General features: G+C 39.5%; 1 protein-coding gene across 6 annotated transcripts in view; it reads right to left on the bottom strand.

The window, feature by feature from the left end:
• Positions 1-24,963, bottom strand: part of SSBP2 (single stranded DNA binding protein 2) — a 516,465-nt gene that overhangs the window by 295,949 nt on the left and 195,553 nt on the right. For 5 of the 6 annotated variants that reach the window (XM_053587295.1, XM_053587249.1, XM_053587257.1 and 2 more), the window contains exon 1: positions 18,236-18,508. The exons of the other annotated variant lie outside the window; for it this stretch is intronic. Coding sequence is in view for 4 of the 5 variants with exons in the window: in XM_053587249.1 (XP_053443224.1) it covers positions 18,236-18,297 (62 nt within the window). In the remaining variant the exon portion in view is untranslated. Of the gene's footprint in view, positions 1-18,235; positions 18,509-24,963 lie in introns of those variants that run through there. 6 annotated transcript variants of the gene reach the window in all.

Raw genomic sequence — 24,963 nt, 5'->3', positions numbered from 1 at the left:
CCCAAGTTGTACTTTGTAAATAGGGGGTTTACTCAACTATTCTCATTTGTCCCATCTATCAATTAAAAAAGCAGAAAAGAAATTTAGAGATACTATTCTACAGACAGGAGTTAGAGTTGGCTAACCAGATGAGATTTAAAAAAATAATTTTCCATCAAACTTTTGCTTTAAAAACTAATAGCCTACTGACTGGTAGTTATTAGTAAAATAAAATAATAAGTATATCCATAACATAAATCCCAGTACACATCATATGGATAATCAACTAGCAAGGAAAAATGAATTTACAAAGCCTCATGAATTTGTTACGAAGAAAGATTTTTCTATGTTCAAAGAGTAATTATGAGGAAAATGTTTAAAGAGAGACTGCTATACTCTTAACCCAATCCATCATTGCCTCTACTATCAATTACTGGTTACTTTGCACTTGGTATCAAAATCACTGCCCTTATAGAAGCCTTAAGGACTTCTAAAGTTAATTTGTTTCCTTAAGTGTACCATATTCATTTCCAGACAGCATTTGAAAATGATCTCTTTATTCTAATCTATGACTTTAAAAAACTTTTAAAAATCAGTTAACATCTTTTGTATTAACCTGGATGGTGCTAGAGAACATTCTACTTAGTAAAGTATCACAAGAATGGAAAAATTTGTATCCAATGTACTCAATACTGGTATGAAACCTGTAGATGGACAAATACATGCCCACACAAGAGAAAAACACAAACTCAAGTAGAGGTCAGAGAGGAAGGAGGGGATTGGTGTGCTCTGTAGGGATATAAGCACACCTCCTGGGTGAGGGGCACAACTACAACTTGGACTTTACCTAACAAAGACAAACAATGTAACATAATCGTCTGTACCCTCATATTAACCTGAAACTTTTAAAAAATCAGTTAACAAAAGTTAGCAGTGTAACCCCATCCTAAAAATTATTTTTAAAAATTCACATGCCTGTACAGCAAAGGAAACAACAACCAAAGCAAAAAGACAACCTTCAGAGCGGGAAAAGATATTTTCATATTACGAATCGGACAAATGCTTGGTAACTAGGATCCAGACAACTCAAATTAATCAACAAAAAAAGATCCAACTATGGGCAAGAGACTGAATAGAACCTTCTCTAATAAAAGACAGATGAGTGGCTAATAAACATGAAAAAATGCTCATCGTCACTAATCATCAGAGAAATGTAAATCAAAACTACCCTGAGATAACACCTAACCCCAGTGAGAATGGCCCACATCAGAAAGTCTCAATGCCGCACAAACTGGTGTTGATGTGGAGAGAAGGGAACACTTTTACACTGCTGGTAGGACAGCAGACTAACACAACCTTCTTGCAAAGAAGTATGCAGAGTCCTATAAGAACTCAAATTATACCTCCCATTTGATCCTGCAATCCCATTACCAGGCAAAAGAAAAAAAAATCCTTTTATCCTAAGGACATTTGCACTAGACTGTTTATTGCAGCTCAACTTACAATCACCAAAATGTGGAAACAGCCTAAATGCCCACCAAACCAGGAATGGATTAACAAGCTGTGGTATATGTACGTCATGGAATACTGTTCAGTCCCTAAAAACTATGGAGACTTTTACATCTTTTGTATCAACCTGAATGGAGGTGGAACACTTCTTCCTAGTAAAGCATCACAAGAATGGAGAAGCAGGAATCCAATGCACTCTATTTTAGTATGAAGGCAGTAGACAAGCTAATGGGAGGGGTAGTGGAATGAGCAAGTAGAAAGATGGGAGGAGGGAAGCGGACAGGGGGTCACAGTGTGTAGCACACCTCTTGGTGGCAGGACACACTGTAAGAGGGACTTTCTCTAACAAATGCAATCAGTGTAACCTAGTTCTCTTTACATTCAATGAATCCCAAACAAAAGAATAATAAAAAAAGTACATGCCCATAGTCACTTTAAACATCCACCTACTAAAGCTAAAAATCACTTTATCAATTGACTTCTCTTTCCTTTCCATGTCCCCTATACCATGTCCCATTACTGTCATTCTTTAAAAAAAGAAAAAAGTGGTATAAAATAGTTGACAAAACTCTTCACAGCATAATAAAACCAGTGTTCCCCCCAACTAATGTCCCTCATGAAAATTTCCCAATTAAAAAATAAAAATCTGCATCCTCTTCTATTTAGTTTTCTCTCTATGCTTCCTTTTCTCAAGTGAAGGCTGTCCATATTTGACATCTCCATCACCTCACCTTACATCCACTTCTCAAAACACTGCATGCTAACTTAAGTTGACTCCACTGAAATTATTCTCCCTAAGGTCTAGATGATTTCTTAATTTAAAAATTCAGTCCTGGTTAAGGTCCTTATTTGTTGCATAAATCTGGCATGGTAACTCTTACCTCCAATTCTCAAAACTCCCCTTTCCTGACTTCCATGATGCCAATCCTTCACGAGATTCCCTTGTATCTCTCTGGTGTTCTCAGTCTTATCTCAAACTCTATTCCACTGGTCCTTACATATTCCCTTAGGTTCTATCGCTGATTTCTTCACATTTTCTCCCTCCACATTCTCAAGAAGAATGACCTCATTCCCATCTCCTGGCTTCAAATAATATGCAATGCAAAGAAAAACAGGCCATAAAAAGGGGCAAAACCAAGCAAAACTATGCTGTTAAATGAGGCAAGGGTGGACAGCACGTGTGATGCTTCTGTAGTGTGGACAGCATGGTTCTTCTTGATGTACGCACTTGTTACACTAACTGCTATGTTCAGTTTGAGAAAATTCACCAAGCCATACATTTAAGGTATGTGCTCTTTTTTGTGTGAATGTCATAAGATTATTTTTCAAAAAAGAGAGAAAGAATAAGCTACACCTGAGTTCAGATTTTAGCTCTGACCTATATGACTTGACTAAACTACATATTCTATTAAGGACTTAGTTTCCACATCAGTAAAATTGAGATGATAATACATGTACCTACATCACAGCACTGCAGAAAATGAAATAAAATGTAACATGTAAGAAGTGTGTCACAATGCTTGAAGCACAGGCCCTTATGCTTATAAATGTCCCTTCTCTGTTCCCATCCTTTCTCAATACTGTATCTCTGGCCTAGACTTCTCCTTCAAACTCAAAAACTATGTATCTAATTTCCTGCTCCATCTCTAGATCTGAATGGCACCTCAAACTGAATTCATGTTCCTCCTTATACCTACCTGTTTCTTCTCTTGTATTCCCTCAAAATCTGTGACTGAAACTTTCACTCACAATTATAGCCATCTTAAAAATCTTGTTTTTTACATTTAGGCTACGAGGTCTCATCTTTTCTACTCAATATTTCTACTGAAATATTCACTGCACTGGTGTAGAAAAAAGATGATACTTAAACATTCGTATTGTTACAGCAGGTTCCTTATTACAACAGCCTCCCAATGGCTGTCTCCCCCTCTACCCCACGCTCCACATTACTTTCAAAGTGTTTCTTCGAAAATGCACCTGAGATGATGTAACTTTTCTGCTTAAAATTGCTTATCTCCCAGTTCAAACTGTCATTCAAGGTTGTTCTTGAAATAGTTCCTATTTAACTTGCCAGCAGATTTATCCTCTACTGACCACCAAGTTATATCAACTTCATTGCAGTTCACAAACATACCACAATCCTTAATGCCTCCCTGTGGCTCTATGGTTCTGCGTATGCCCCCAAAATCTAGAAAACTCTTTACTTGTCCCACCTATCTAAGAAGATGTTCTAATAAACACCTTAGAAAGATCTCTTGACACTCTCAGAGCCCTAGGCTAAATTCAATGCCCCTTTTCAGAACTCCCGAAGCATCTTCTGCAAAACCACTAGAGTGTTTGTTACACAGTGTGCTAATGGCTGATAGGGAGGCTGCCCTAGGTCAGGAGTTCCTGATGGACAGAGACTATCAGGTTATTAAGATCTGACTCAACAGAGACTGACAAGTAACAGTTAACATTTTTTAAATCAATAAAGGAATAGGGAATACTAGAAATTAGAATGACTATAATTTCCATCTTATAAAATATATATAAATTTATACTATAATAAAATAGTTACACAGATTTTAAAACTAATTAGAAATGCTATTTTGGCAAAACTCAGCATTTTAAAGCAACTCTATTTCCTTAGGCTAGTCTATATAAAGCACTAGAAGACGCCTTTCAAATTTTAAAAATAAATAAAAATTGAACATTGTGGTAGATCATCTCCATTCGCCCTGTCAGGGTACTCTTTACTCATTCTGCCCTGCTGTGAACAGGGAGGCTAATCTCTATAGTCTATATATGGCCTGAATTCCCCTTGGTTTCTCTGCCAATGAGGCACCAGCCTATCAGAGGGCAGGAGAAGAAGGTCCTCTCCCTCTAGCCTAAGTTTAATAGTGGCTTTGACAGGGACGGTGTGGTCCTCTTCAATATACAGCTCCAGAAGTTGGCATTTCTCTATTAACCAGAGTTCCAGACTGGTGGTGGAGGCAGGAGGGTGGGGGAGGTTGTAAAGTTGCCCTTGCTGCTAATGGTTGTTCTTCCAACTCTTGTTGGTTTTAATCCTGCACGTCCTGCACGTAACTTTACTAAACTCTCTTTAAATACTCATTTACAGGAGCCATCCCGCTGGGGACCTGACTAATATAAACACAAAACATTTTATCAACTAGTAGCATTTTACCATTATTTGCCATAGTATCAGTTCCCCTGTCAATACGTATTACGTCCATCTTATAGAGCAGCATCAACAGCCTTTTATGTTTCAGTAAATACTTAATCTTCAGGGTAGGAAACCTGCAGCCAAGGCCACAGATGGCCCTTCACAGGCTCAAGTGCAGCCCCTAGACTGAATCCAAACTTCACAGAACAAATCCCTTTAGTAATATAATCCTAACACCCTGGTAGGCCAAGGTAGAAGGATCACCTGAGGCCAGAAGTAGGAGACCAGCCTAAGCAAAAGCAAGAACCTATTTTTACAAAACCTAGGAAACTTAGCTTTGCATGGTACCATGCACCTAGAGTCCCAGCTACCAGGGAGGCTGTAGCAGGAGGATCACTTGAGCCCAGGAGTTTGAGGTTGCAGTCAGCTAAGATGACACCACTGCACTCTAACCAGGGCAACAAAGCAAAATTCTCTCAAAAAGGTGGGGGTGGGGGGAGGTCTTTCAACTGTAAAATTTGGATTCAGTCAAAAGGCTGTACTCAAGATCTAGAGGGTCACATGTGGCCCAAGGCTGCAAATTCCATACCCTGTATAGGCCTAATTGGTCTGGCCTTGAATTTATAAGCCCAACCCACTTATATAATTTACTTAGTACAACTTGAATTAAAAATGAATCAGTCATTTCCCAAGATGAGCTCCTATCTGAAAACAATTCCCAAGATCTATATACACATATACAGATTCGTGTGTATGTGTAATATAGTTTATGGTAAGAAACCTTACTCAATGTTTCTAAATGACAGAATAACAGTATCAGTCCCTAGGTTTAATTTAGGATTTAAAAACTGCTTACTGAAACACCTTAATAACTTCCTAATAATAGCTATTGCTTCAATGCACTGATAATATATAATCATCACATAATTTTAATCCAATTATAACTGACAAATAGCACATGATGCTGTGAAAAAAATAAATGAATTGTTTATACTTTTTCTAATAGTATTACAGGAATGATTAGTACTACACCCAATATGATTATGCTACTGCTCCTAGAATACCTGAAACTTTCCAGGTGCCCTAGTACAAGAACAAAAAAACAAGCAGGTCCTATGCTGTCTGGAAGAGACAAGTTGAGGAAACTCTTAATTACAGAAGAAAATTTTCTTCTAGATATTACACATTCCCCTTCTATTTATTCCTGAATCCTAAATTTACCAAGTAATTTATGCCAGTTTACTTTGCCTGCAGTTACAGAAAGAACAATGAAGAAAAGGCTCTATCTGTAAGTATAACCTGAGCTACTAATTGGCATCTTCCTCTCTGATAAGCAGTTACATATAAACTGTTAAATTTCAGATATCAGCTAATAATTTGGGGCTATTTGTGGAGCACTTTTGTTACCTATAATTCCATTCTATCCACCTTTTCAGCAGCTGTGAAATGTTTAAGATTATTTCCTTCACCTCTCTTATCTCTACTGCCTCCCACCCCAACTAAAAGTGTTAGACCTATGAAGAAAACAATCCAAGCATTCCCGGCCCACCCCCCACCAATGGCCATTACAATTTCTTCCCATGTTAAGCAATGAAATTCAATAAGTCAAAAGGGTTTAAATGAGTGGTAGAGTCAGAAATCTGAATTTGAATCCAGACTAGACAACTAAGTGGTCTTGAACAAGACACATAACCTCTCTGAGATTCAGTTTCCCCATATATAAAAGGGGGGATTATATATACTTTATGAAGTTGCTATAGGGATCAAGCAAAAAAAAAAAAAAAACAAGAAGCTAGATACTATATGATCCCACTTACATAAGGTATTGAGAACAGCTGAATTCAGAGACAGAAAATAGAATGGTGGTTGCCAGGGGCTGGAAAGAGGAAGAGTAGGGAGTTATTGTTTAATGAGTATAGAGTTTCAGTTTGGGAAGACGAAAAAGTTCTGGAGATGGACAGTGGTAATGGCTGCATGATAATGTGAACATGGTACTGAATTGTATGCCTAAAAAAGGTTAAAATTATAAATTTTATTATTACGTATTTTACCACAATAAAAAAGAAAAGATTATTCTAGCAATAATTCATATAGAAAGACTTTTCCTCCTTTATTACGGAGAGGTATAAAAGGAAAAAAAAAACACCTTTTCTTTCCCTTCCAAATTGAAGCTAACTGGCAAAGGAATAGAAAAGAGTTCATTAATAAAAATTAATCTAAGACTTCACAAACTGGAAACCAAAACTACCCTAAACCTCATATATATCCACTTATATAACAAAAGCATAGTAATTTCAAACAAAAATCAGATTATATGCATGTTGTGGCACTTTTGAAGTTAATTATTTTTTAGAATTGTGTTAAATACACTATAACAATATTCTTCATTTAATCAAAGCACTGACACAAATTTGAACAATCATCTAATCTATAATTCTTTGTTGAATCAAATTCACACTTAAACCTTCATAAAGGTTTAAGGTATATGTGAATAAAGGTATATGTGAATTTCTTATTCTAAAAGGGGTAGCTACAGTATAATGAAAAACACTTTAGAACCAAAAAAATTAAATATGGCTCATCTCTGCCACATATTATCTGTATTACCTGGACAGGTAAATCATTTCCAATTATAAATCTCAATACCCAATGGAGATACCACCTACTTCACAAAATTATTGTGAGTTTGAAATAAAACAGTGTATGGGGCCGCGCCTGTGGCTCAGTCGGTAAGGCGCCAGCCCCATATACCGAGGGTGACAGGTTCAAACCTGGCCCCGGCTGAACTGCAACCAAAAAATAGCCGGGCGTTGTGGCAGGTGCCTGTAGTCCCAGCTCCTCGGGAGGCTGAGGCAAGAGAATCACTTAAGCCCAGGAGTTGGAGGTTGCTGTGAGCTGTGTGAGGCCATGGCACTTTACGAGGGCCATAAAGTGAGACTCTGTCTCTACAAAAAAAAAAGAAATAAAACAGTGTATATTAAAACATCTTGAAGGCAGACATGGGGGATCATGTCTGTGATCCTAGTACTTTAGGTGGCCAAGAAAGGGAGGATTGCTTTAGGTCGAGAGTTTGAGACCAGCCTGAGCAACAAAGCAAAACCCTATCTGTACAAAAAATTTAAAAATTAGCTGGGTATGGTGACGTGTGCCTGTAATCCCAGCTACTCAGGAGGCTAAGACAAAGGGATCTCTTGGGACCATGAGTTTGAGGCTGCAGTAGGCTATGATAAGGACACTGCAATCCAGCCAAAACAACAAGCAAGATGCTGTCTCCAAAAAAAATCTATAAAGTACAGTTTAATTTATGCTATTAATTTTTTTTTTTAAGACAGTCTCACTATGTCACCCTCAGTAGAGTGCTATGGCATCACAGCTCACGGCAACCTAAAACTCTTGGTCTTAAGAGATTCTCTTGCCTCAACCTCCCAAGTAGCTGGCACCTGCCACAACGCCTGGCTATTTTTGTTGTTGTTGTCGGTATCGTTGTTGTTTAGCTGGCCCAGGCTGGGTACAAACCAGCAAACTCTGGTGTATGTGGCTGGTGCCCTAGCTGCTGAGCTACAGGCGTCGAGCCTTACGCCTTATGCCATTAAATTTAATACACACAGAAAAGAAAATAGTCTACAAAAAATTCATATTAAAAATATACACATATTTCATCATAAAATAAGCAGAGATTTTTATATACATATTTCATCATAAAATAAGCAGGCAATTTCTCTCTCTATAGTCTTCAAATTCAGAGAAAGACTACGCAGGGGTCCTCAAACTGTGGCCCGCGGGCCACATGAGGTGGTGTGATTGTATTTGCTCCCGTTTTGTTTTTTTACTTCAAAATAAGATATGTGCAGTGTGCATAGGAATTGGTTCATAGTTTCTTTTTTTTTTAACTATAGTCCGGCCCTCCAACGATCTGAGGGACTAAGAATTGGTCCCCTGTTTAAAAAGTTTGAGGATGCCTGGACTCTATAGTCTAGGAAAATATACTTCAGAAATTACACATTATTTCTGCTACCAAATACTAGGAACAGTGAGGAGAAAATGTGTACATATACACACACTATTGTGAAACTGATTATTTCATTCATTTATTCCACAAATATATCATCACAATTCCAAGTACTGTGCTAAGCAGTGGGAATATAAGGGTGAAAAAGACATGATGGTCCTTGTCATCATGGAGCTTCCAATACAACTCGAAGATGAGGCATTAAACAAAACCTCATAAAGAAATACAGATAATTCATTTGTTATTTAAGACACACATAGATGTGAAAAGGAAAAAACAGAAGTTGCTATGAGAGCATCGAATCTAATCTGGAAGGTTTAAGAGGAATAATTATGCCTGCTGTACCATCCTTTGTTAACCCAAAAGGTTTTCAATAAATCCCACCTATTTCTGTCATCAACATAATTATAAAAGCCCCACTGTCCTCCTTGGGAACAACTGTTTCCCCAGTTTTGGGAAATAAGACGTAATCTACCCTCTTACCTGCAAAGACCAGATAAACTCACCATCCAATTGTTCAGTTAAAAAAAAAAAAAATACCAAAATGCATAGCTTCTTCATCCCAACTTTCCCTAATATTTTACATATCCTTGAGCAATTATGCTCATACTGAGAAATTTCCTCAGTGGAGGTTTAGACCAGTCTGAAATGGTGTTACTCCAAAGCATCCCATTAAGTTTTTCCAAGAACCATACCCTGACTACTCAATCTAACATAGCCTCCCAGTCATTCTCTACATTACATCAACCTCTTTTGTTTTATAGCATATGTAACTAAAGTTGCAAAAGTATATTTATTTTCTTATTATGTATCTCCTTCAAACTTAAAAACTCCATGAAAACAAAGACCATTTCATTCTCCTCATATCCTTAAGATACATATCTTCCTTACTAATCACCCCCACTTTTGTTTAGGTAGTTCAAGTACAGGGGAGCAATGTTTCCAGCTCAAGGGATGAACAATAACTGATTTAAGCCAATTATGGTAATCCCATTACTTTTGCCCGTGATTGGTTTAGGGGAAGGAATTTTATAATACTCTCTAACAAGGTATAAGAAGATATCACCTAAGACTGGGGTTCCCTATCCCCAGGCCATGAACCAGTATTGGAACTGAGACACACAACAGGAAGTGAGCAGCAGGCAAAGCAAGCAAGCAAAGTCTCATCTGTATTTACAGCTGCTCCCCATCACTTGCATCCCCACCGGAGCTCAGCCTCCTGTCAAATCCCTCACACACACATCTCCTGGAACATCCTGGAAGAGTTGTCTTCCACGCAGCTGGTCCCTGATGCCAAAAAGATTGGGACCACTGTCCTAAGTGACTTTAAGAAAGGGTTTTCTTCTCTGATGAGACAAGCAAAGGAAAAACCTTACCCTTCCTCTTGACTACACGCTGGAGTGTGCAAGGAAATAACACAGAAAACCTGAAGCACCCATGTTGCATTCGTGAAAGGAAGACCATGAGGATGGCAGGAAGCTAATTCTGAATCATGACATTCGAGATTTACTGAATCAACTCTGGAACTACCATTTTTAGGCACCCTGTTACATGAGGTTAATTTTTAACTTGAACAGTTACACCATTTCCCATCTCCTGTTTTAACACAGGCAGCCAAAAGCTTGGTTAAAAAAAAAAAAGTTTATTAAAAGGCAGGGTCTCACTCTGTTGCTCAGGCTGGAGTGCAATAGCAGGTTCATGGTTCACTGCAGCCACAAGCTCCTGGGCTCCAGCAATCCTCTCACCTCAGCCTCCAGAACAGTGGGGACTACAATCACATGCCACAAAGACTAATTTTTTAATTTTCTGTGGTCTCATTACATTGCCCAATTTGGCTTGAACTCCTGGCCTCAAGAGAAGCTTCCTACCTCTGCTTTCCAAAGTTCTGTGATTATAGATGTGAGCCACAATGCCCAGGCAAAACAGGATAACTTAAGCCTGTGTTTCTTCTGTAACATTAAGAGAAAATAGTACCTACAATCTACAGGATTCTTGAGGGGATTAAATGAGATAATGGAAGTGCCAAATATAAGCAAAATACTCAAATGACAGAATTGCTGTTATTGTCACTATTAATAATTTTCCATGACAAAAACTCCACAAGCTCTTTATATAATATTTAGGATGTTATTTTATAGAAAACATTTATTTAATCCTGTTTAAGATAATGTTGAATAGAGTAATTCATTACTTAGATTTCTTCCATCAATAAAGTAGCTTCTGGGTTTTTTGGAATAGTTAAATAAAAGGAGTATCAGGCAAATATCAAATCATTAAGGAAAAATAATCTCATTAATTTCAGACAAAAGTCCTTTTTTTTGCCATCAACTCCCCTTTTAACTTACCTGGGCAGAAACACATAAAAAATTTTCATCTACTGCTCTTGCCTTCACAAATAGTTTATCAATATTTTAGTATGATTTAGATCAAAAACTAATAAAAAATTGAAGCTAAATAATTAAATTTATGTTCTTAAATATCTATAATTACCAAAAAACCTATAAAATAGATAAAAAGCCAAATATATATATACTTCAGTCTCAACAATTTTTTCTGTGCTGAACTACATGTTTGACATTATACCTATGAAGCAAAATTAACACAGAAGTTCAAAAATAAGAGACTGCCAAGTCACTGGTTCAAGCTTGCTCTAGACGAATTGTGATTTAAAATGTTATGATGGCTCATTATTGTCTGAAAGCTGTTTAAGGCCCTATATGAAACATAACAGTCAAAATTTTTTTAAACCCTTGTGTCATCAAAATTCTTAATGTAAAATATGAGCGTAGTTTTTTTCATTACTAAAGAAATGGTACCAACTGAAATTTGTCTTATAAAGATGAACAAAAAATGAGTATTACTTCCTCTATTAAATTGGGACTACTTAGGCTAATCTGAGTTTTAGAAATTACTTGGTCCTATAACTATTACAAAAATACTAATAGCTCCACTTTTCAAAAACCTTTTTAACTATAACCTACCCACTCTGACAAAACTATTTACCCATTATGACCAAGCATAAATTTAAAACTTGCCTGGAAAAATTTTTTTCTTCCCTGGGTGGCTCAATTTCTACCTGTTTTTCAATGTCTTCACACAATGAATAAAATATACAGTTCAGGGAAAATAAGGACAGCCTGTGCCATTTCTCTAACATTACAGAAAATAGGCAGAATATTAATCTTGGTGGACCACCTTCAGGTCACCAAGAGTCATGCAACTCTCATAGTTATATTAGGTTATACACATATGTTAACAAAACCTTACATTAATAGATGTTCCTTACGTAAAATACATATAAAATTTGATAAAATTTAAAATCTGAATATTACCATTTAATCTGTGTTCTAAACAGTGTCTGAACTGTTTTTTTTTTTTTTTTTTTTGCAGTTTTTGGCCAGGGCTGGGTTCGAACCCGCCACTTCCGGTATATGGGCTGGAGCCACACTCTTTGAGCCACAGGCACCACCCAACAAATACATCTTATTCTATTGCTCCAATGCTATTTTAAGTCTATCCTTTTGGAAATAGCAAGTTATTAATAAAATATTTTAGCTTATGTTTACAGAGGTACACATATCACCAGTTATGTCACTAGCACACAAATATTTACTCTGTCATTCACACACCAATGTCAAAGCAACAATGTATACAGAATAGTAAAGAATATTCCCTTTTATTCTAAAACAAACTTAAACTTATCTTCAATTCGTATTTTTAAACTATATATTTGCAGCAGTAGTTTTGTGTCCTTTAACTCTAAAACTTTTCTACTAATTCTACATCCCAATGTTAATGTAATGGTGGTTGTATCGGTGGAAGAAAGGAGATTCTAAATTCTAATTATTATTTTTTCCCCAAATTTTACTTCTAAGTCTAAACTATTCAGGTAAAATTTTAATAAACTGCAACTTGGATATTCCAGGTCCTGCCCCCCAGAGTATATTCTAATTTTGAAAGTAAAATAAGTCATTTTCTCATAGTGACTGAAGATATAAGACACATTTGGTCTACTACTGTAGAATAATTAAAATTTAATAATTTTTTTCATCCCGAATAGGTTTTATGTAGCAAAGTGGCTTTTAAAGTATGGGAATAAACCTTTCATTGTTTTCTTTCACAGCTCAGAAAAAAAATATTAACATTACTTGTAAGAATTAGAATAAATGTCTAGATTAAGGAGTGGGGCGCCAGCCCCATATACTGGAGGTGGTGGGTTCAAGCCTGGCCCTGGGCAAAAACTGCAAAAAAAAAATAAAAGAACTAAAATTTAACACTAGTCATCTTATACATCTTTAGATCTATTTCCCCTCCTCTCAAAAAAGTTTCTGATACTTATACTAATATGACAGAAAGAAAGCAATCAAAAGAAAAACTCTCACAGCTAAGACGTTATTTTGGATTCAACTTGGAGTACTCTGGAAGAAATATCTTGAAGATTCAGAGGGAGACAATTTAATACCTTATAGAAAATGTAATTTCCATAAAGATAATCCTTCATTAATTTTAGAAATCTTGAATTTGGTGAGTTGCTGGTCAAACAAGTTTCTGTAGAGATTTGTATTATTTTACTTGCCTTATTTCCTTCAAAAAGGAAGGAAGGTTTATAATTTTTTTTTGTGGAAGGCAGTGCTTTCATGGTATCATAGAAAGGGAGATAAGATGATGCTGACAGATACTAATCCCTCTAACCTCTCTTTTATATGCACTAGTATTTAAATGTCCATAAGATTATAACCACTCAAAAATGAGCATATGGTATTTGTTTCTTGGTATACGCAACAAAAAGATTCAAAATTTAAAAGTCAACGCTACTTTTAAGAACACAGGTTACACATACAGTCTGATGACTACAGTTTCTGACCAGGTTATCTAATAAATGTCACCATGTACTATGTTTATCTTATTTCTAATTTTGCTTTCTAGCAGATTCACCTTTGTATGCTTTTAAATAATCAAATTAGTTTAATAAAAAATTAGTATCCCTACTCATCTCTTCATTACCATTCTCTTTCTGTTGTAGGGTGGCATAAAGTTCAGTAATATTTCATAATGAGATGGTTCACAACTATTAGGTTTCATTTTAAAACATTAAGTAATCAAATAAAATTTCTAGAGGGAAAATCTTAAGAAACAAGGATTATTTTTTTAAGGCTTCCAACTTTCACTCCTAAAATTTCCACGCCATTCCCCACATCACACACATACCTGCAGTCCGCCAAAAGTGAGGGTATCAGCACCAGGGTGCACCAATGGTTAAGACTGCGTATCTGATCAAATCTTTAAAATCTATTTTGTCTGATTATGTAATGCTGTTCCCTAAATCTGTAGCATCCTATCCTAGATCAGGAAGACAATCTGGTACACTGAAAAAAATGTATGTTTCAGCTTCAACCATAGGTTCTAAAGTTGGAGAATTTGTGTTTAGAAACCCAGGTTTCCTATTTTCCAGCAGTGTGTCCCTGGGTAAGTTTTTAACTGTAAGAGGTTTGTTTTTTCATTTCTTTAATGGGGGGGGGGGTTACCTGTCTTGTAGATTTGTAGGGAGCATTAGAGAAAACATACATAGAACACTGAACATAGTGATGATACACAGAAGGGCAAATGAAAAGTAGTTACTTTTGTTGTATTGCTGTTTGTATTTCTGAAATATAACTGACTAGAGAATGTGGAACTCAAACTTTACAAGTCCCTTATCTTGAAGGTTGTTGAAAAAACATTTCACAATGAAAAAATTCCTTTAAGTCTAACATTTTCATCAACAAGAATTGAATGGTACTTTCCATATCAGAAGGCACCTTAATGTCACAGACACCTCAGGGAAGAAATATGAAGAATTATTTCCTACCCTCAAGAAACTTACATTTTTAGAAAAGCTAGATATTAAACATCTAAACACATGGTTACTTAATTACAACTGTGATTACTGTTAACAAGAAAGCCTGCTATTGGAGGAAATAACCTAAATGGTATCAGAATTAAATTTCTAGGCAAACATCTCACTTCCCTTGAAGAGTTTTCAATTGCTCTCTCTATAATTAAACTTAATTGAAACCTATGAACAGACTTGATCTGTTTTTCAAAATGGCAAAAGTAATTAACCTGACTCTGGCCATTTTTATGTTCAGAACTATATATTGAAATTATAGCAACTGTAAAACCTACAAATTTATTTCAAATATTTCATTCAGTGACTTCTGAAGGAAAGAGAAAACAAAGGTAAAACTACAATGAACTCATGTTAGAAAAAGCATTTGTTAATAGATTATAAAACCAATGAGCTTATTTCATGTACATGCACTTACAATAATGACTCATCTTTCAGAATGTTTTATTAAAGTATGTATTATTGGGGCGGTGCCTGTGGCTCAGTGGGTAGGGTGCTGGCCCCATATACTGAGGGTGGTGGGTTAAAACCCAACCCCAGCTAAACTGCAAAATAAATAAAGTATGTATTATTTATTACTGAAAAACAAATCCTATGATTTGTTTTCTTAAATTTCTTATAGAAATGAGGATCTTGCTTTATTATCCAGGCTGATCTCAAACTTCTAGCCTTAAACAATCCTCCCACCTCATGCTCCCAAAATGCTGGGATTACAGACATGATCTACCATACCCAGCTAATTTCTATGATTTTAAAGATCAGAACAGTTATACTTTGCTTACTAAAGAAGAATTCCTTTTCACTCAGGTACCTTTTATAATCTGCCACCTTAAAATTAAAAAAAAAAAAAAAAAACTAGTAACATCTACTAGAAAGACAACTTCAAGATTCCCATCTTCAGATGTTAGTACACTGTTGTGGAATAGTGCTATTAAATTCCTAAATAGGGCAGCGCCTTTGGCTCAGTGGGTAGGGGGCCGGCCCCATATATAGAGGATGGCAGGTTAGAACACAGCCCTGGCCAAACTGCAACAAAAAATAGCCAGGCATTGTGGCGGGTGCCTGTAGTCCCAGCTACTTGGACGTTTGGAGGCTTAGGCAAGAGAACTGCCTAAGCCCAGGAGTTGGAGGTTGTTGTGAGCTGTGATGTCACACTCTACCAAGGGCGACAAACTGAAACTCTGTCTCAAAAAAAAAGAAAGAAAGAAAGAAAAATTCCTAAACAAACATAAAGGTAAAAATTGAGCAATCAGATAAACTCTCCTACCAAAATGAAACTAAGTTCATTCTATAAAATACAACCTACCACAACGTTTGCCTTAGGTTCAAACAACATTCACTCAGAAATTGTTGCAACAATAATTAACCCAAAACACTCATTGTCAATTCTCCAAAAGTGGCCTCTTCACCTACATTTAGTTCATAAGGCAAGCCAGTCAAGAATTTCTGCTGCCAATTGTAATGAATGGAAGAAATATGTTGAAATCAAATAGCACCATCTAGCAGAGCCCTCATCACTTTGCTCTGAAGAGTAGACTGTTACTTGGTGTTCAGTTTGGGAGATTTGACAGTAAAAGTGGCAACTATTTGTTCCCATGACCAAGAATCACAAAATTATAGTTAGAAAGGACCACAGACCTACCAGTTCCAACGTCTTTGTTACTATCTGAGAAACTTAAAAAATTTTTTACCAAGTCATAAGGATACAAATGAAATTCAATGAAAGTTCAACCTATTCCTGAAAATCCACTTAAAATCCCAAAACTTTGACTCTCATATTCAGTCACCTTCAATTATTCCTCAACGTATTTCAATTCTTTTACTCCCAGTAATGTGAAAGCCAAATATTCTGTAATCCTTAAAACATCCTCCTTTACATGTTTTTATCAAGTATATTACAAACAAATGATTGACGCACACAAATTAGGCCACTTTTGAAAACTTCAGTTCTAGTCACTGCTGTTTCCTAACCGGTGTATCATTCTGTGTCTTTTATATATTCTTTGTCACAGCAACAATATCCTCTGAACGTAGGTCCTCAGAAAATATCTCAGAGGAAAAGAAATTATCTGATAATTTTTTTGTTTTGTTTTGCTACATCAGGGCCTACCACCTCTAAATCCTATGGGAGCTGGGTTACTGCCAACGCAAAGATTAGGAAATACTTCCATCCCTAGGGCACAAGAAACTTTCAGGGGGAGACTTAGCTACCTAAAGCAAGGAGGGAAATTAAGTCATCAGCGCATTCTGTTTTATATTTACGCAGCTATTTCTGAGCTCAAGGTAACCCAAAGTACCTTTGAGAGATGCTCTCAGACTTTTCCCAGGCTGACCCCCTCTGAACAGGGTGCGTTCAATGACGAAGATATGCTCGACCCTTAGAGTTGAGGTAGTGACTGGGAATCAATGGTCTGCTACACAGAAAAAAAAAGGGAGGGGTTCTTTCTCAGTGGTCACAGAAACTATTTGCTGTCATTTTTAGTAACTACCAAATCACCGTTACAAATACATAAGAATAGTAGCAAACAACCCTATTTCGCCGCGTGCCGTGACGGTGGCATCCTGCGCCAGGAGAGGGCTCCCACCGAAGTTCACACCTGTATCACCCCACAACCCCAACCAAGCTGCTCCTTCCCACCTCCACGCCTCTCCCCTGCCCACAAAAGCCTTCGGACCACTGCCCCCGACCACCGCAGACGGCCCTTCTCGCTGCGCCGGCCGCGGCTCGCTCAACTTGCCCTCCGCGCGGCCCCCGACCACCGCCCCGCGGGGACCGCCCTCGCCGCCGCGGCCCCCACACATTTGGGATGCAGCAAGTCTCTGCAAAAGTTCTCCAGCCGCCGCTGCGGAGTTAGCTGTGCTGCGAGAGGCAGAAACATCAGCCTCCGCCACCAGATCTCGCTCCTCGCCAGCACACTTTTGCTCCCCGGGAACTCGGTCCTTCCCTGACTCCCAAACTTCAGCGACACCCAGACGCCCACCCGCCGCCGCCCGGCTTCAGCTCCAGCCCCGCGAAGCGCCGGGGGCTGTGGGTCTCCCGACTACCCGGGAAAAGCCCCGACGCCCACCGGCCCACGCCCGCACACGCCCTCCGCGCCCCGCGGGGCCCCGCTCTGCCGCTCCGCGCCCGGCTTCCGCCCGCCGGGCGCCCGACACCGCCGCCTTCACCTCGCCCGGCGCTTCCGGCCCCGAGCCCCAGCGCCCGGGCCCCCGCCACTGCGCTCCTCGGGCTGCCCGCCCCGACCCCAGCTGACCCCCCAAACACCCACATTCCCACCGCGCGCCTTTCTCCAGAAAGCTGCCCCCCGCCCGCGACCCTGGTCAGCTCTCGGAGTCCCCGGAGCCCTGGACCCCAGCTCTAAAGTTACTTTGTGAGGGGGTGAACCCGCGGGTTATTTCCCTCAACCACCCAAACAAGTTTCCATCCTTACCACCAGCACCACCGCCGCCCCTCAACACACTCGCTCCCTCCCTCCGACAGCCCCCCACGGCCGCCCGCCCCACGCGAGCACCTCCTAGGAAACGGCCGCTCCCCACACCACACGCCCCCACCTCGGGCACCCCTCCCCCTGCGAGCCCACCCCCGGCTCTCCCCGGGCGGAGAGTGTCTGTGTGTTTGTGTGTGTCCGAGAGAGTGTGCGAGTGCGTGCGTGAGTGTGCGCGCGTGTGAAGGCGGAGGTGGGTGAGAAGCGAAGACACTTACTTCTCCCGGGCCTGGCTGTCGGACGGGACGGCGCTGCTGTTACTCTTGCCTTTGCCGTACATGCTTGTGCCGAGAGCAGCTCCCACTGTCACGCACCTGTCAACCCATCACAGCCTCCCCGGGAACAGCCCCGTCCCCATGGCGACCCACGCAGCCACCCCCACTATTGGCCGCCCCACGCCAAAGCTCCGCCCCTTTCTCCCAGGCAACGTGCGAGACTGACAGGCCTCTCCCTCCCTCCGGCCTTCCGAAGCGCGCTGTGGCGGGTACAGCCTAAGCAGCAGTCTCCTCCCTCCTTCCCTCCCTCCCCTGTTCCCTCCCTCCCTCCTTCCCTCTCCGCCCTCCTCCCTCCACCCGCTCTCCTTCCCCCCCTCCCCCTCCGAACCCGGGCGCAAGGGGGGAATTAGAAACTGCTCTAGAAGGATTTTAAACAACTGGCTGTTCTCTCAGCCGCCACCCCTCCCTCCGCACCGCCCGCGCTCGGCTCCTCACTGGAGAGAAGGCGCCGGGAGGAGGAGAAAGTGCGGCCTGGAGTCTCCGGCAGGAGCCGGCGGAACTGGAGCCGCGGCGGCCCCAGACTTCGGGGCGCCCGCCGAGTACACAGACAGACTCACGGCCCCAGCCGCCCTGGGGGCCCCCACCCGCCCCTCTCCCATGCCTCTCCTGTCTGTGACCCTGCGCCGGCACCCACGATTGATCTCTGCAGTCCCCCGCCCTACTCCTGGGGTGTCGCCCCCTCCCTGCTCCCAGAGGGCCGGCTGGCGAGGAATACCGCGCTGTTCCCTCGACCTTCTGGCTGAGCGACCGGGAACGACTTGCCTTCCCTCCTGGGGAGGGACTGAATCTCCGGCCTTGGGCGCCTCTAGGGTGGCGGCGCCAGGCGCCAGGGGCCGCGCCCCGCGCCCCAGGGGAGCACCATGCCTCGGGTCTGCCTCCTCTCTGAGAGGTGAGCATACCGCCCAAAAAGGCCGGGTGACTCGCCGGACCGCAGCGGCCCCCTACTCTTCGGAGAGGCACGGAGCCCCTTGACGGCGCACTGCACACCTGGGTAGATCTGCCTCAGAAAAGGGCACAGGTTTCCCATCCGTCCTGGGTTAACTAGGTCGGTGGTGCCTGTTATTCATCCTGACCCCTGGTGTGGAAAAGGCCCAGAGATGGCCTTGAAAGACGTCCCTGTCTGCCCATCAGAATAGGCCTCAGCCCCGCTCCCAGGTGAGCAAAACTGTGCCAGGGCTGAAAGGCTGCCTGAGAATATTTCTGGATCCAAATCTCTAATCCCATTTCAGTAAATGCACAAAAGTTTTTGAAACACAAGCAACCTGGTCCCCAGTAGAACTCCATCATTCATCTTGTAGAGATCCTTAACTGCGAGATCAGACAGGGTGCACATGAGGTTAGAAGAGATGAGCATCAGATGGGGAGTGACTGGGAAGAAGAGCACAGGTGTGGGTGGGACAGGGCAACATCAGGAAAGGATGAATAAACAAGGAACAGCCGTAGTTGGGGAGAAGCAATAGGATTCAAATTGAGAAAAGTACCTGTACAGCCCATACATAACAGCTTTAAGCATTTAATAGTAGAATCATAAAAATGTATATGGATATACAGAGAGAGATGGAAAGAAATGGGTTTGTGTGAGCATTGACAGCAAGTGATAGGAGTAAAACATCAACAGAAAGTTAAAGAAGGGCAGTTTGTGAAAATGAGAGGTAGAGAATCAAAAAAGGGGGTAGCTAACAAATCAAAGAAAAATGAAGAGGTAAGACCTACTATGCTGATGCTAAGGAAAGAAACTTTAAATGAGAAAAGTGAAGTGCAAAAAGATAAGAAAGAAGAATAGTAGAAGCAGGATTAAATGAAAATGTCTTAGAATGCTATAGCAAAAGATGATGTAAACACAATAGGATGGACATGACAAAAAGAAAACAAAAATTTTTTGAGACACAAATTCAACCAATAAAAGGGGTGGCGCCTGTGGCGCAAAGGAGTAGGGCACCGGCCCCATATGCTGCAGGTGGCGGGTTCAAACCCAGCCCCGGCCAAAAACTGCAAAAAAATAAAATATAAAAATAAAAAAATTCAACCAATAAAAGAAGTAAGGATAAAAGAAAGTGAGAAAAAATTATATTGGCTTAAGTAGATTAATTTCCAAGAAAAGTAATTTGCCGTTGCTGACTAATGACCTATACAATGCTTTGGTGACTGAAGTGAGGCTGAGCCAGTAAGCCTCGCTTAATGAACTTCTACTCAGAAAGCTTAAATGTGTCTAAGGTTGCCACAGTTTACATCTTTTAGCATGAAGGTTAGATATATGTAATTCATTGTTCTATTTCCATTGGCTTTAACCTAAAAATTTTTTATCATCTCAAGACTCTGTCACCCATAGAACACACCCTATAAAGTTCTGCTCAGAGTAATTTGTCAAGGAGAGAGCTTCGGTATCTACTGAGCTACCTTTGTAGCTGGGAAAAAGGAAGGTTTCCATGAAAAACCAAGAGTGGACCTTGTATCATCATCAAAAAAGCAGATTTGTTATTATCTTTGCACTGGTGTTGGGTCTCTCTCAACTATGGTTCTCAGAACTGGCATTTTAGAATTGCCTTTATTTTTGTTGTTGAGGTTTGTTTCTTTGTAGACTGACTGAATCAGAAACCACCATGGGAATGGGCCCAGGCACTTGTATTTTTAATAATTTCCAAGTAATTCTTATGTGTAACCAGGCAGTTTACCTTAGCTCATTAGTATCCATTTTAAGACAGCCAATGGGTACCATCAGAGCTTAAAGCAAGACTTTTATGTTGTGGCTGTACATAACAGATCCCCCTTCCTCATGTAAGGCATTAAGACAACTTTATAGTGTACTTTACTTTCTACCACTAAGCTAACAAACTTGTTAATGGGACAAAAACATAATGACCATATGTGTTCTCATGGTACAAGACCATGAATAGCCATGCTTTAATTTCCTATTTCCTACAGAGAAAGGAAAATAAAGAAAACAGGAGGAGCTGTTTGCTGTCTACTGCTATAATTTATTCATTTGATTGGTTTTTACACAGATTTATTACATGGAAAAGTCCTATGGGTAATGGCATATTTTCTGATATTTAAAAAATAAATAAATTATAGATCTGCCCAGTGGGGTATGGAATTTAGAACAATCTGGTCTTACTCTTAGGAAAGAATAAAATGCTAAAAGGTCTCAGTTCAGAACTGGCCAAGTTAATGTCAGAGTTACCTTTACAAGAATGTTATCATCTGACAAATATACAAAATAAAAACATGACTATTCTGTGTATACGTATCGGGTATATGCTAACCTTAAAGCTTAAGTAATCAAATCAATTATCATTAAAACATCTCAATAGCTACCTAAACCATCTCTGTTTTATTTTCCTCTTAATGTTTACACATGTAAATAAAATGCTTCTTTGCCCTTGTTCAAATTATTTTGAGTACAAAGGGTGTTCTTTGCATCAGCAACTGTATCTCCTGGGACCAATATTGTAATTAATGAGATTTGAAACACATATTCAGAGCCAAATTTGAGATCCCAGACATAGAATTGAAGATCCATTGTTTTGTGTAGTTTTGTTTTTTAAAAAGGAGGAAGAGATTCATGATTTAAAACTTTCTAGTGTAAAGAATCATAGTATATTTTTAAAGTCGCTTTTTTTATTTTTTAAGCCACATATGAGATTGATTAACTTTGGAGGCCTCGATTTTGGGTAGGGGAATGCTGACCCTCTAAACCAGTGGTTCGCAACCTGTGGGTCGCAACCCCTTGGGATTGTATCAAAGGTTCATGGCATTAGGAAGGTTGAGAACCACTGCTCTTAACCATCAGAATGGAACATTTGTATTTGAGGTTGATTTTTTTTAACTTTTTTCTTTCAGATATAGAACATCACAATTACTCAATCATTAAGTCTCTCCACTACCAACGACCCCATTTTGTTTGACCACATAGACAGTTTTCTTTTTCTGGACCCTGCATCTTATTCTTGGAAGTCTTTATCACTTTAAAATAGGCAATTCATTATGCCACTCTGCACAAGCTCTACATTGATTATACATTTCTTTGATCCTAATTTTTTTCCTAACTAAACGTTAAGGTTAATAATGTCTACATTCTTACAGTGCATGAAACCTCAGAAAAGATTTCCCTGTTATATAGAACTAAGAGACTATCACTTTGTTTAAATAGAAGCTAATCGTGAATTTAATTATTGTATTATATAGAATACTAAACAAGTCAACTTAATAAAGAAAATCATTTCAAATAGCAAATGTTTTAAATAAAAACAGTATTTAAACATTAAAATAAATTTTCTTGTTTGGGGGTAATTTTCCCAAAGGCCAATTATCTATTTTTTTTTTCGTCGAACTCATCAGTTTATAAAAATAACAACTCAGTTGCATTCTTCTCACTTTTCATTTCAAATCATTTAATAGATATTCATTAATACTCAATACACTCCAGTTAATTAAATTTCCCTAACCAGCTTTTTTAACTGGGTAAACTGAGTCCTAGAAGTATCCATTAGCATGATCTGATCCATAAAAAAAAAAAAAAAAAAACATAACTAGATCCAGGAGAAGAACTCCATGTTCCTGGCTGACAGTCCTGTTCCCAGACCACGAAGCCGCACCTCTTTCTCTCAGAAGTGACTATTCCACAGAGGAATGCGAGCAAGCTCTGAGATGTTTGTCACTCAAACTACCTTATGAAACTTCAGTCTCAGGCAGAACAGGCCAACATGCTCAGATCCACAAACTGCTCAAATGTCATGTACAAAAGTATTGAAATGAATAGTCATTGCAACTATAATTCTGTGCAATTTAGTCACTTATACCAGAATAATAAATGAAATGGGGCCTCAAATTAACATTTTTGACACACTATTATTGGTTTAGCATCAGTTAATCTGAGGCAATGACTGTTTATTTAACCTATTGCCCTGGGTTTTTTAAATCCCAATTTACATATTCATAAACACTTACCGATGTGTTAGGAGACATAGTGTGCAGATCTCCCAGTTCCAAAGAGTTCCAGCCCTGCAGAGCCCAGTCATTTTTAGCTCTATCAAGAATTTGAAGTTTACTGACTCGGAATAAAGTAAAATTATCCTGATACAAAGATTTGTACATAAGCCAAAGATGAAGAGAAATTTTAAAAACAGGACTACCATGTATGGCAATTTCATACACTTTAACACATTTTGCAAAACAAATTCCAAGTGTTGCCGTGTTCACTGGCTGGATTTTTGTCATTAAATGTTGAGAGTTATGTAATAGGAAGTGTGCCAAAGAGTGTTCTTTATTCAAAAGTATTACTATATTTTTTTAGTGCATTCCTAAATCTTCACAATGGTTTTTCACCTACTAAGGTTATGCCAATATGATGTCTTTGCACTCTTGGAGCTAACAAAAGCTCCAGTCTCAAGAGGGAGGCTATGCAACATTCCAGGCGGTGTCATTTCCTTCTGATGGAAATGGAAACATAGGAAAAAATAATAATAATAAAAGCACCTACTACATTTGCTTTTCATAATTTTTCAACATAATTGGGTCCTCTTTACCAAGTACGGCAGGAAAGGGAGATGACAAATTATACCACTATCACATTATTTACCTTGATACAGTTTTAAAAATAAGGGGTTAAAAGTGTTTTATGCCAAGGTCTGAATCTTGCCATTGCCACTCATTAAGCTATAAGATATAAACTTTCTTATCATGGTTATATACACTTGCCAAAGATATAGAGGGCACTTTTGATATTTTATTTTGGAGTGTTCAAAAAGTCTTTGAGCCAGGCGATGCCTTTGTCTCAAAGGAGTAGGGCGCTGGCCCTATATGCCGGAGGTGGCAGGTTCAAACCCAGCCCTGGCCAAAAACTGCCAGAAAAAAAAAGTCCTTGAGCCCAATCGGGCTGCATTTTTTTTGTATCGTAATACAGTAAGGATAGCAGTTCCTAAAGATTTATGTGTATCCTGTGGTGGTACCTGCTACTTGCCAGCATCATCATGTACCATCAGGTGGTACACGTACAGTCAGACCACTCATCAGATACATAGTTTTATTTTTTCATTTCAGGGTAATGTGAGGTTACAAACAACTAGGTTACAATATTTGTATGTGTTAGGTAGAGTCCCTCCTCTAGTTGCGTCCTGCACCTAAAAGGTGTGCCATACACCCTACACTGTGCCCATTAAGTGGGAGCACCCCAATCACCTGCCCTCCCGTCTCCCCTTCCTCCTGGTTCTCCCTCCCCACAACTTGAATTGCATTTTCTCCTATGTGGGTGTGTATAAGATTGTCTACTGCCTTCATATTCATGTTGAGTACATTGCTTTTCCATTACGATACTTCACTAAGAAGACTATAGATAAATAATTTTATAATGTCGTTGTCAGCTTTTAAAAAAACTCCTTAGGTCTACCATCCTATGGATACTACTTAGGGCTACAGTTGTTGCTAGGATCTAGATTAAAGATAGTTTTTATCAGGAATTTTGACTTGTGGTATATTCTTCTGTTGGTAGTATTTTTGAAAGGTATCCAGAAATTAGAAGCTGGGGAGCACTATATCTATTTATCCAGGCGTCTGCCTGGTCTGGTTTCCAGAGGGAGGCAGACAAAGACCATGCTGTGGGTGGTGGATTTAGGTGGTCTGAGGAGCAGCATGGGCAGGGAAGAACTCAGATCTGGGCACATTCCCTTATCACT

Source organism: Nycticebus coucang, chromosome 1 (genome assembly GCF_027406575.1).
Source record: "Nycticebus coucang isolate mNycCou1 chromosome 1, mNycCou1.pri, whole genome shotgun sequence".
Lineage (NCBI taxonomy): Eukaryota > Metazoa > Chordata > Mammalia > Primates > Lorisidae > Nycticebus > Nycticebus coucang.
Note: the sequence above shows the minus strand (reverse complement) of the source record. Positions and strands in the feature narration are given on the sequence as shown.